We start from the raw sequence: 13,216 nt of genomic DNA on the forward strand, positions 1-13,216 counted from the left end.
ACAAACATGCATAGACATTTATGAGAAACGTTGCCATCAGACTAAATTTGGGCGGGAAAACGTTCCTCTACAGCCTCCAGAAATTATTCAAAATAAAACAACAAATATAGCACTACACACACACACACACTCCCTCACTCACCTTGAATGCGATGGGCAGCGTCTTGTTGCACCTCCAGTGTGTGGGTAGGACAGAACAGATGAAGTTGGGGCTGTCTGTCCTCACCAGTTCTCCAGGGTGTTCTGACAGCACCTCCACCATGCCTCGGTCTGCAATACGCAGCTTTCCCACCAGGGCGGCGCTACTGCTCTCCTGGGCACCCAGGGGCAGACCCTCACTCATCTTACCTGACAACAGGGTGGTGGAAGGGGGGGTGAAGCGCCGACCAGGTGCTGGGTCTGGAGAAAGATGGAGATGTAGATAAATAAGTGAGTGAGGACACAGACAGACACAACGCAGGCGTACACACACACACACTATAGAGTCAACAGTATGTCAATAAGGCATATAACTTCGTAGAAAGTAATTAAAAACGAATTTAGGCTATTCACATTTTGAACTGTGCATATCATCAGTATTTTCTATTCTGTTTATCATGCATGTAGTTTCAAGTTGGCCTTCAGAGCACAGAATTATACAAGTTCTCAGAATAGAGCGCAGTGAAATTACAACAGCGGAACCCAACCCTGGAGAGCCGGAGACACGTGAAACCAAACCGTTAAAAACCAGCCAGCGATGCTGTGTCTGACAGGGCCCGGCGCGCGCTCTCGGTCGGTCTGTCTGTCTGCCACTCAGCCAAGCCCAACACAATCGATGCCACATGTTGGCGGTTTGGAACGACCGGGGGTTTAAAAACCGCTGCTGCCTCTCGCTCTTTCAACAGAACTTGGAGTAGTGTAACACAGAACTGGACTGAACTCCAACTCTGTGTTGCTCTCATCTAACCATCCAATACTAACAGCAAACCACGCGTTGTGGATGGAAGGATTTATTTATAAACCGTTGATGAGAGGGGAAGTAATGTGCTTTGCATGTGTTTTAATGTGGTTGCCACTAGTTAGCACAGTCACAAAGTTAAATTGTCTGTAGGTAAAACTTCATGAAAACTCAAATGAGCTTTTTGGTCTTCATTTGGGGTTAGGAATAAGTTAGCAGTGTGGTTAAGGTCATGGGTAAGTTTAGCTTAAAAATCTGATTTTATGGAGATAAATGATTTAAAAAAATAGGCGGGGTTTATTGCTTTGTGGCTGTGGTATCTAGTGACAACGGATTAATGAAGCCTAACCTCAAGTGCGTGTATGTGTGTGTGTTGACATTTGTGCGTACATTTATACCCGCGCGCATTCACACAGCCAAGAAACATACCGAAACCAGAATTTGAAGAGGAAATAAACGTAATAATTGGCAGGACGCCAACGTTTTTTTTCTCTCACAGCGATTCGGCTACAGGCTACATTTGGAACCTAGCATGCACAAAGCACTAAACCACAGTTCAGAGGGAAGTTGAAATCTTGGTTGATAATAATACACAGGTTCTGCCACAGTATGGTGTTGATAAGTTAGACAGGACAAGATGGGTATAGATACCAACACATATTCAACCGTGCGTAAAATGTGGAAATAAGTTAATGTACCGTATTTGGCGTCCCAAAGGAAGACCATTTGTACACCGCAGTAGGATCCAGTTAAACGGACTCTGTGGAATATATAGCTCTATGTTTCTTCTGATATTTGCCTCTAAAATTAAACCCGTTGTCGTTAGATGAACTGTCCCAAGGCACGTGGATCAACAGTGGAAATCAGGCGACAGTCTGAAGGTACCTGCGTGGGCACGAATAAAACTGGGTCTCTGCGTTGTAGTGGAGTCAAAGACCTTCGGTTAACAAATTACGCACATCCCGCCAAATGTCGGTGTGTGAAGTCCTCATTCCATGATCCGTGTTATGGACACATAAACTGACGAGGCATCCACCGACCAGATACTAAATAAAACCCGACCGTCATCCAAGAAGGTCTCAGGGCGCATTCAAATGAACAGCGAATAAGAAAGTCCAGTTGGGTTATTTTTTTCTCGTCTTTTCCTCTTCTGTTGTTCTTCAATAACTTGTGAGTTACTCGCCACAAAAGGTCAACTTTGATGGATGCTCTATGGCTCCCCAATTCGCAATAGGAATATTCTCGTCTCTATGCGTGCCAACATGGGAGACCGAAAAAACTTTTATACTTAAATTTCGCTTTTATAAATAGTGTCTGGAATGTAAACGAGGAATAGGCTAGGATGTGTCACTGCAAACAGCCTTATATTTCGACAAACCCTTGTTGAATGCTCCGGTTGTGTATAGAGTTGAGTTGCTGCGTATGAATGAACGTCCCGACAGTGGGAGGCAGGGTTTTACTGGCAGTCAGTCTGCAGTGCTGGAATGCGTCCCTCCAGGGTTGGATTTGCATAGAGACAGATCTCAGCCAATGGAATCGAGCAACTACGGAGAGTCCGGGAGGGTTTAACCAATCAGAGCAGCGTCCGTCCAGGGATGGAGAACTGTGGGTTCTTAGGAAGGCTCGGGCCAGTCAATGGAATTCCACTTTGGGGCTGCGGTGCACGATGGCGGACGAGAGACGGACACAGCGGTCGCTGTGGTTTTAACCTAAAAGTCAACAGCGTGCAATTGGATGTTGGATACCAAAACAAAAACAAAAAACACAAGAAAGTATATTAAAAGGTGGATTAAAATGATTGTTCACAAAAAAACTGCCCAAATCCCAATTAGGCCTATGTGTTTGGACACCAAACACACATATTTAGTTGGAAATACACTTTAGCCTACCTAATGCCTGATATTTCCCGGATGATTTAGTCTGCATACACCACAACAAAATAAGATGAGTAAATATCCATGCAATACGTTAGCCAATAAGACATAGCCTATGTGCCTATATAGACGTTCAATAACAGGAAAAGTAAAGAGAGAAGCTAAAATGACTCATCTGTCGATGAGGGGGACATTTATACAAAGACAGCCATTCTGCTGAATTCCAGGGCGCGTGTACTGTTCCAGTGGACGTATTGGTCATGCGCTGATTTATTCGGGGAATATGATATCAGCAATAGTCATCGCTCTAACCATATAACCCAGGCAGCATCACATCTGCGAATAGATTACATGGAGGCCACCGCGACGCATTTTGGGGACGATATCCCATTTCTTATAGACCTATTCCCCCTCTATAGCACTATGGCTAGAGTCCAAAGTGATGTGGGTTCAGAGGTTGACGTTATAGTAGGTTCCACAATCCATGCACAACACAGACATACTGAATAAAGTAACCATTGCACATGGGATTTCATGATAGTGTGACAGAGCGTAAATGCGCGTGCTTAGAATGCAGCTTTCACGGTGTCAGAATGTAGGCTCTCATCCTCAACAACAAGACTTCAAATACACAGTTATCTACAAGTAAGCATGAAAGTTACCTTTTGTTTACCACGGCTGTGGAAAACAACGTTGCCACATAAAGATGGCGGCGTAAAGTAGCGTAGTTAAGTAAAAATACTTTAAAGTACTACTTATGTATCCTCGTTTTTGGGGGGTATGTTTACTTTACTGTTTATATTTTTGACAACTTTTACCTTTACTCCACTACATTCCTAAAGAAAATATGTACCTTTTTACTCCCATATGTATTCCCTGACCCCCAAAAGTACAGTATTGGTCAAATCCACGCACCTATCAATATAACTCATTGTCATCCCTACTGCATCTTGCTGACTCACTAAACACATACTGCGTGTGTACCCCTGTTTGTCCGTAAATATAAAAACAAGAACGCTGTGCCTTCTGATTTGCTTATTATAAGGAATTTGACGTATAGCTTTTACTTTTACTCAAATAGGCCTATGACAATTGAGTACTTAAATACATTTAAAACCAAATACTTTTAGACTTTTACTGGGTGACGTTCACTTTTACTTGAGTCATTTTCTTTAAGGTATCTTGACTTTTACTGAAGTATGACATTGAACACTTTTTCCACGACCGCATAAAGCACCTCCCAGGCCTTGTGGTGTCAGTGCGCAGTGTGGGCGTCGTGCTGCACCAAATATCAACAATAGGTGGCGGCATACGATCTAAATCACCTCTTGGCAAATGGAAAGCTGTAACATACTCGCAGGCCTCACTGTAGAGAATTATTTTATATTGCGTGACGATGTAAATAAAAACAGACGATCTTATGTGAATATTTTTGCATGGTGTAAATATGTTCCATTATGGAAAGGATTTAACTCCACATTGTAGGCTACTTTCAAATTCAGATCAAAGCAGAAATAAAATTATTCTGATATTCAAAATTATGATTTTGTTCTCTCATTATCTCCTATGTTTAGCTCATTTCGATTGACCAGTTCAATATTCATCGCCACAGGCTATGTGTCTTTGCCATGATGACTATGAAGAGTCTAGTCCACCTGTACACGCAGAGCTCAGCAGAAAGTCTTCGTCTGATGAGTTTTTCAGTTTGATTTGACAAAGAGAGGTCAGTCTGACAGCCTTGTCGGGGAGTTTTAGAGAACTGTCAGTTTCTCTCCTCTCTCCCTGTGTTTTAAGAACGTATAGCCACAGGGGTGATGATAAAAAATGTAACGGCTTACGCATCCGCCTGGCCGGACCGACTACAGTGTCCGTGATAGAAAGTGACTGGCCTTTTTGCTCTATACACAGGAAACACGGTGCAAAGAATCCGCACTTGATTGTTCCTGTCCTAACATCTTTTTGATGTTGGATTGATTAATTTAGGCCGTAACGAAATAATGGATAATGGTGCGTATTTTTTGCAATAGACACATTCTCAAGGCAAAAAAAGTTTTTTTTTATTAGATAAACGGATAAAAAAAATATTTATGTGGATTCCCTCTGATTAATCAATGTTCCATTACTTAGGAAGTGTTGACATAGGCCTACAGAATAACATTCATTCAGTTAGGCCTATTTACCATGGCTTGTGCGCATGGGGCTGCGAGCAGAGTGTTGAGTGATTATTCATGTTTAAAAGTATAATTGGTCATCAACTTCACTAAAACACCCAAACAGCTTACTGGAAATGTGATTCAATGGTGCCGGATAAAAGAAGCAGAAGCTAAATCGCCTACAAAAAAAAACAGCCACTTGTGACATGGCTGAATAATCATAATAATATATATATATATATATATATTATTACACATATAGACCGTCTGTTTTTATTTATTTATATATATATATATTACAATAAAACCACAATGCTCAATCATGCCCCCTTGAATAAAGCATTATAATTCAGTCAATCAAATAAGTCCGTTATAACCACATCCAATGACTCACGTTAGAAAGTATAGTTATATCTCTGTGCAGGTGTGTGTCGTGACGGCAAGGCCCGGGCCAGCCGCCTTTTGAGCATTTGACTGGAAACGCATTTGTCGCAATTGTTTGTGTTGAAATATATCCGTGCTGAGAGACGGACACAACTAATCTTAACATTTAATTAGGCAAGTCAGTAAAGAACAAATTCTTATTTACAATGACGGACTACCTGGGAACAGTGGGTTAACTGCCTTGTTCAGGGGCAGAACGACAGATTATTACTTTGTCAGCTCGGGGATTCAATCCGGCAACCTTTCGGTTACTGACCTAACGCTCTAACCACTAGGTTACCTGCCGCCACCGATAATGTTATCTTTTACAATGCAGCACACCACAGCACTTCACGCAGAACCGACCAGCACATGCCAGATGGTCCCTTAACTTTAAACAACAACCAAACAATAGGCCACAAAGTAGGACTACATTTATGTTTGAAATTTAGGACACAAAATATTTCAAACTGATGAAGCGGTTCTCAACACATCAGTTTAACAGAGTATACGAGATACATTTGATTGCAAACGGATCCCACTAAATCTATAATTGGAGATTTAATTTATTATAGCCTATTCTAATATCGTCGTATATACATTTAGGATTTTATTAATAAAACACAAAGCTCAGTTAAAATGTCCCCATGGAGATGTGCTAATTATTAGATCATTGTTAAAAACAACAAAACAAAGCATATAGCCTATTTACTCCTATTTGACACATCAAATGAAATAGATTCGATTCTAATTAAAACAAATACAATTTATTTTTTTCACATGCTAAATAAATGTGATGCAGTCTGATTTTTGAAAGCCGTGAAAATGTTGGTTGCCTATAATTTTTAAATAAAAAAAACCTATAGCCTCAAGTTAAAAAAATTCGCGATTTCAATATAATTTAAGGAAATATTTCCTCACAAATGAACCGACTTTATTGTTGCCTAAAGGAAGAACTGCTACTTTGACAGGACAGACAGGGAGAGTTCAACAAGAGAGAGAGCGAGAGGCTTGGATTTCCTCTCGTCCCGTTCACCTCTGAACAGCGGTAATCGGATAGGCGCAAACTGCTTGATCAATAATGTATGTAGTCGGCTATCAAATCTATCGATATGCGTCGCGAGGCTACACGCTGCAGCATGTTTGCGCGATTAACTGGAGGCCGCTTCCATTGCATTGGGAAATAATCAATTCTGGAGAGATGATTGGTTTAAATGACAAGTCATCATCAGCATAAACCACGAATATAGCCCACCCATGAATTTATAGGTCTACAGATTAATATAACCTAAACATTTTTCGAGGTAAAATAAGAAATATCTTGAGCACATCATTCAGTCTTTTGTTCTTTGAGCATCAGTTAACATCAAGTAAGGTGAACCACCCAAACCAAAATACAGCCACAGCACACAGAAATAAAAACTGTTGTATGTTGTATCAATCAAATGTTTCACTCTTGGTTTCTTCACCCCATTCAGGACAACATTGGAAAACAGACTGGAGGAAGAATGAGAGGTGAGAGAAAAGTAAACAAAAGAAGATTTAAAAAGGCTGAGAGGAAGCTGGTGATGATGATGATGGTGGTGGGGATGATGATGAAGATCATGAAGAAATAGCAGTAGGTAAAGATGAGATGAGGAAGATTCAGGGCAAAGGTCTTTCAATTTGACAAACAAAAACAAAGATGACAGTGATGATGTTGATGATAACGATGAAGAGGAAGGGGTAGACGAAGACGACAGTGGTTGAGAGGCAGACAGTGAGGATGTTGATGATAACGATGAAGAGGAAGGGGTAGACGAAGACGACAGTGGTTGAGAGGCAGACAGTGAGGATGTTGATGATAACGATGAAGAGGAAGGGGTAGACGAAGACGACAGTGGTTGAGAGGCAGACAGTGATGATGTTGATGATAATGATGAAGAGGAAGGGGTAGACGAAGACGACAGTGGTTGAGAGGCAGACAGTGATGATGTTGATGATAACGATGAAGAGGAAGGGGTAGACGAAGACGACAGTGGTTGAGAGGCAGACAGTGAGGATGTTGATGATAACGATGAAGAGGAAGGGGTAGACGAAGACGACAGTGGTTGAGAGGCAGACAGTGATGATGTTGATGATAACGATGAAGAGGAAGGGGTAGACGAAGACGACAGTGGTTGAGAGGCAGACAGTGATGATGTTGATGATAATGATGAAGAGGAAGGGGTAGACAAAGACCCAGGTGTAGTAATAAAAGCAGGATAGATTACCAAAGAGCCCATTGCCAGTTCGGCCTTTCCTCATCAGGTACATGGCCCAGGACAGTGGACCGGAGTTGGAGAAGGGCCCAGGATTCATGCTTCGTCTCTGGGTACTTGCGGAGCGAACGGTGGGGTGGGTTTTTAAGACCCAGCACAGGAATATGGAAAGCTAGATCCCCCTCACTCTCACCCTCATCCTTTTATACCCACCCACCCTACCCACCTCCCCCCCTCGCCCAAGATATTAGTGAAAAACTGAAAACGAGAGAAAGAAGGAGAGAAAGGAGGGGAAAACGGATGGCATCCACTCATGCTTAATATATTCCCTCACTAAGCGTAGCCCCGGGGGACTCGGCATCACTCTGCCCTCAGGCAACTCAGACCTGCTAATTTCATTTAGCGACTCAAATGATTTTTCACTCTCTCCTTTCCTCTCTCCATCGCTCCCCCCTCCATGTCTTTCTCTCACCTCTCCCCCTCGCTTCTTTTTCTAAAGTTCTGACAAATGGTGAAAATAAAGGCAAAGACTTAAACTTGCGAGAGCAGGGGATTGAGTTGGTCTTAGCCATAAAGACTGGTTTGTGTTTTAAGTAATTGTCATCGAGTTTGTGGATCACATGAAGAAGGACCATTTTCTCAGTGGTTCACGCCAGAGTTTGGGAACCACACGGTCCTTACACTGGAAGATCTGCACACCAGATTCGAACGACGGAGACAGTTTGATTTGCCTGTGACAGCTCCTGAGGTGACATGACCACCATGGCTGGTCTCTGGCTTCCTGGAAACCACCTAGCGTGACACGGATCAGTCCTCTGGTCTGGCTGAGGTTGGTGCATGGCCACTGAGGTTTCTGGGTCGTCCTCCACACACACCCCGAATCCACCACTCATAGTCACTATCCCACAGACCTGGGCCCAACGGAACTCTGGGTACACCAGTGGCAGTACCACAGGACACCGAATGTGTGTGTGTTGCAGGGATCTGGTACGCCACAGCAGGTCATGATGGTCTAGTGAAGGCACTTGACAAGCTTGACAGGATGCGTCGCCTCTGTCACCACACTGTATTAGTTGGTTGGAACCTCCTCTTCCACTCTGCCAATCTCTGCAGGTCAGAGTTTCTCTTTGGGGACGTGGATGGAACTGTCCCTCTAATCGTCTTTTTCTTTATATTTGTTTATTTTTATATTTTTCCCTCTCTTAGGGGACTGCTCTCTGTGCCAGGGGCAGTCTTTCCCCTGCTGTCTCTAGAGTTGGGGCCACCCTGAGGCCAGCACCAGAGCCACACTGAGGATCAATACCCACACACTCGCCCCTCCTCCTCACCACCTCCACCCCTCACCTTCACCACCTCCCTGAACAAGGGATCGATGGAGAGATACAGCCTGGGGAGGAGTCTCATAGAGCTTCAAAGAGCTTCTCATCAGTCACTCATCACTCAGTCACTCAGTCACTCATCACTCAGTCACTCATCACTCACCTGCTGAAAGTCTTAGCAGATTGTTTTAAGTTTATTGTAGAAGATTTACAGAAGTTGGAATTTAATGTTTCTGTAATCAAACATTGTGAAAGCAGTGATAGTGACTCTCAAGTTAAAATAGAGGGGGGAAAAATTGAGGCTTGCACGTACGCACGTACGCACTCTCACACCTCCTCTATAATTCATGGGGCTGTATTGTTTGGATGCAGTTAACTGCTACTTAAAAGTAATTAATTGATTTTCTGACATATCAGTTAGCAGCACTGCCAAGTGACAGAACAGAGTGGTCCAGCACCTGGTTAACAGACACACACCTTCACATAGCCGCACGCACGCACGCAAGCACACACACACACGCACACACACACACACACACACACACACACACACACACACACACTCCAGGAATGGGACAAACAGCCCACACACACACTCAGTCCAGCTGTATTTACATTGCAACTAAGGAGAAACTCTTAACCAGTGACACATGCAACATGAACAACATGAAACACACAGCATTTCAAAGGAGCAGTTTTTCCCATGGTCCCTTTCCTGTACTCCCCTGCCCCATCTCTGAATCCCCCAGGGCCCAATAGACCCAGTAATGCTAACATGGCTAACACCAGAACTAGTATCATGACAAGATAATCAGGCTAATCTGTCAATCACAACTAAATCAGAATACTACAATGAATTCATCCCTCAATCCAAGTGCTGTTTGATTTGGTCATTTCTGACTGAAGATATGACTCAGTGCATTGAGTTTGTCTGTGTCTGAAACCTGCCAGTCTTCAGAAGGGAAGGCTTGTGTGTGTGTGTTGAATAATTCAGCGTGCTCTCAGATGAGAGAAAACTAGCAGCTCTATGAGGCACTCCTCCTGTGGAACTACTGATTGATTTTCTGACACAAGCTATGAGAAGAGAATATGAGAGAGAGAGGGAGAGAGAGAGAGAGGAGAGGAGAGGAGAGGAGAGGAGAGGAGAGGAGAGGAGAGGAGAGGAGAGGAGAGGAGAGAGGGTCACATAGCGCTCAACGGTTTGAAGTGATGTATCTGTCTAAACGTTACTGTGACACCCGTTTGTAACCTTGTAATGTTGACACCTATTCCAGTCATATTATACATCCTATGCACAGTTCAGCTGTCCACACTTCACTTTTCACCTACAGCTTATATCTCAGCACCTCTGTCCTTGCTGTATAAGAGCACTGAGCAGGGAGAGAGGGATGGAAGGATGGAAGGAGGGAGACAGGAGACAGGAGAGGGGAGAGAGGGATGGAAGGAGGGAAGGATGGAAGGAGGGAGGGAGAGGGAGACAGGAGAGGGGAGAGAGGGATGGAAGGAGAGAGGGATGGAAGGAGGGAGGGAGACAGGAGAGGGGAGAGAGAGAGAGCTACGGGGATCTGCCTCAGGCAGCGTTTAGTGCAGTTTGAATGGATGAGCAGGTGCAGTGATGCAGGAAAACAAACACACACACACACACACACACACACACACACACACACACACACACACACACACACACACACACACACACACACACACACACGCACGCACGCACGCACGCACGCACACACATAGACAGACACACACACACACATAGACACACACATAGACAGAGGCACACACACACACACACACACACACTGACTAGTTTAATCACCTGTGAAAAAGGACACTATTCCATGTGATCAACAGAAGAGACTGGGACTATGAGTGGTGTGTTTATTTTCATGTCTTTATTTCAGCACATTTTGAACAAGTCTGCTTCTTCTTTTGTGATTTCGGCCCGGGTTACTTCTTTTTTTAAAGTGCTTCCTGAATAAAATGTGATATATTGATCTGTAAACTATGGAAGGTTTTCATCTACCATCCAATGATATGGACGCATAGAAGGATCAATAGAAAGAGGAGAGGATGGATGGATGGATGGATGGATAAAAGGATGGATGGATGGATAAAAGGATGGATGGATGGCTAAAAGAATGGATGGGCAGTAAAGGTGCATGGTGTCCTGATGGAGGGATGAGCCTTGGCCTCGGGGCAGGAAGAGAGGGATGAGAGAGGGATTGGAGGAGGAGATCCCAGAGGAAACGAGAACCAGGAGCACGAGTCCAGAAGTGAGGAGAAGCAGCCACTGTACAGTCCTGGAAGTGATTTACATTAGGTTGCCCCTCTGACTCAACAGAAAAACTCAAACTGACTCAAACAACATGTCCATCATTAGCCAACTGACAGTTGGTCAGTGATCAGTGTGAGTGTCTGAGGTAAGCCTGCAGTCTAATCTGGGTCCTGGTGGTTGGGACTGTGTCTGCTGTGGTTGTGACTGGGTCCTGGTGGTTGGGACTGTGTCTGCTGTGGTTGGGACTGGGTCCTGGTGGTTGGGACTGTGTCTGCTGTGGTTGGGACTGGGTCCTGGTGGTTGGGACTGTGTCTGCTGTGGTTGGGACTGTGTCTGCTGTGGTTGGGACTGTGTCTGCTGTGGTTGGGACTGTGTCTGCTGTGGTTGGGACTGGGTCCTGGTGGTTGGGACTGTGTCTGCTGTGGTTGGGACTGGGTCCTGGTGGTTGGGACTGTGTCTGCTGTGGTTGGGACTGTGTCTGCTGTGGTTGGGACTGGGTCCTGGTGGTTGGAACTAACAGATGGTCTCTTTAGAAATGAGTCACAGGCTTGTCAACAGACAGAGACAGAGAGATGGGGACGGATGGCGGTACCTTGATAGTCCAAAATGGACTCTCATCCTTAACCTGCACTAATCTAAAAACATTGGCAATGTGAAAGCAACAGTACAGGTATTTAAGGTCGGAGCAGACAAAGGGAAAGGAGACAAAGAGAAGAAGCCACTTTAAACTATTGAGATGGATCCAGAGTCAGAGGGACTCATATCTATATTATTGAGATGGATCCAGAGTCAGAGGGACTCATATATATGGCAGCATGGCAGGCCCATTCTCACAACCCTCACTGGTGGGGTTGCCAAGTGGTAGGGTTGCCAAGTGGTAGGGTTGCCCCTAATCTCTCATGGACAGACCAATGTAAATAGAACTGGTACCGTAGAATCTGTCAGCAGTAGCTCCGGTGTTTGGGTTTTTTCGTCACTGTTTATTTGGACAAATCACGATTTCACAGGTGTTAGCATCTTTCGAATTTCGGAAGGGGAGGAGACTTGCGTAACTTGCAAAGAGAGATGGTGGAGCTCCTCCTTCTAGCATCTCTTCATCGCTTCTCTTAACAAGTATGGACCTAGAACTTAATCGAGCAGTGGACCAATTACGCAATACTTTAGTTCTGGGTTAAACGTGATTAGGTTGCCCCACGTAGGCAGGTAGCCTAGTGGTTAGAGCGTAGGGTCAGTAACCGAAAGGTTGCTGGATCTAATCCCCGAGTTGACATGGTAAAAATCTGTCATTCTGCCCCTGAACAAGGCAGTTAACCCACTGTTCCACGGTAGGCTGTCATTGTAAATAAGAATTTGTTCTTAACGGACTTTCCTAGTTAAATAAAGGTTCAATTGGGTTTGCGCCCAGGCTCTGTCGTAACCGGCCACGACCGGGAGGTCCGTGGGGCGACGCACAATTGGCCTAGCGTCGTCTGGGTTAGGGAGGGCTTGGCCTTATCCTTATCTCATCGCGCACCAGCAACTCCTGTGGCGGGCCGGGCGCAGTGCGCGCTAACCAAGGTTGCCAGGTGCACGGTGTTTCCTCCGACACATTGGTGCTGCTGGCTTCCCAGCGCGGCTTGGTTGGGTTGTATATCGGAGGACGGGAGTTGTAGCGATGAGACAAGATAGTAGCTACTAAAAAACAATTGGATACCACGAAATTGGGGAGAAAAAGGGGTAAAATTCAAAAAAATAAATAAGTAAAAATAAAGGTTCAATTTAATATTATTATTATTATTATTATTTTTAAAATAGGTTGAGTGATTGGCTAATAACACAACTCTGGGATATCATTAGGGGCTGTAATTATCTGGGTGACCCAAACTAGGATGTTGAATGGGGGTGGGGTGGGGGGGGGGGGGGGGGGTAGCTGGACATTTTAATAGGGGTCAGGCTGGACTTTTCCCCCCAGCAAGAGACAGAGGAGAGAGAGGACACTGGTCAATA

The 13,216-nt window shown here is 44.4% G+C and overlaps 1 protein-coding gene across 5 annotated transcripts in view; it reads right to left on the reverse strand.

Annotated features, from left to right (window-relative positions):
- The window catches only part of LOC139373045 (runt-related transcription factor 1-like), a 47,308-nt gene that overhangs the window by 18,639 nt on the left and 15,453 nt on the right, over positions 1–13,216 (reverse strand). For 2 of the 5 annotated variants that reach the window (XM_071113069.1, XM_071113065.1), the window contains exon 2: positions 143–399. In XM_071113069.1, the coding sequence (XP_070969170.1) occupies positions 143–399 (257 nt within the window). Of the gene's footprint in view, positions 1–142; positions 400–1,635; positions 2,370–13,216 lie in introns of those variants that run through there. The other 3 variants (XM_071113066.1, XM_071113067.1, XM_071113070.1) reach the window with 3 other exon arrangements.

Source organism: Oncorhynchus clarkii, chromosome 18 (assembly GCF_045791955.1).
Source record: "Oncorhynchus clarkii lewisi isolate Uvic-CL-2024 chromosome 18, UVic_Ocla_1.0, whole genome shotgun sequence".
NCBI classification, from domain to species: domain Eukaryota; kingdom Metazoa; phylum Chordata; class Actinopteri; order Salmoniformes; family Salmonidae; genus Oncorhynchus; species Oncorhynchus clarkii.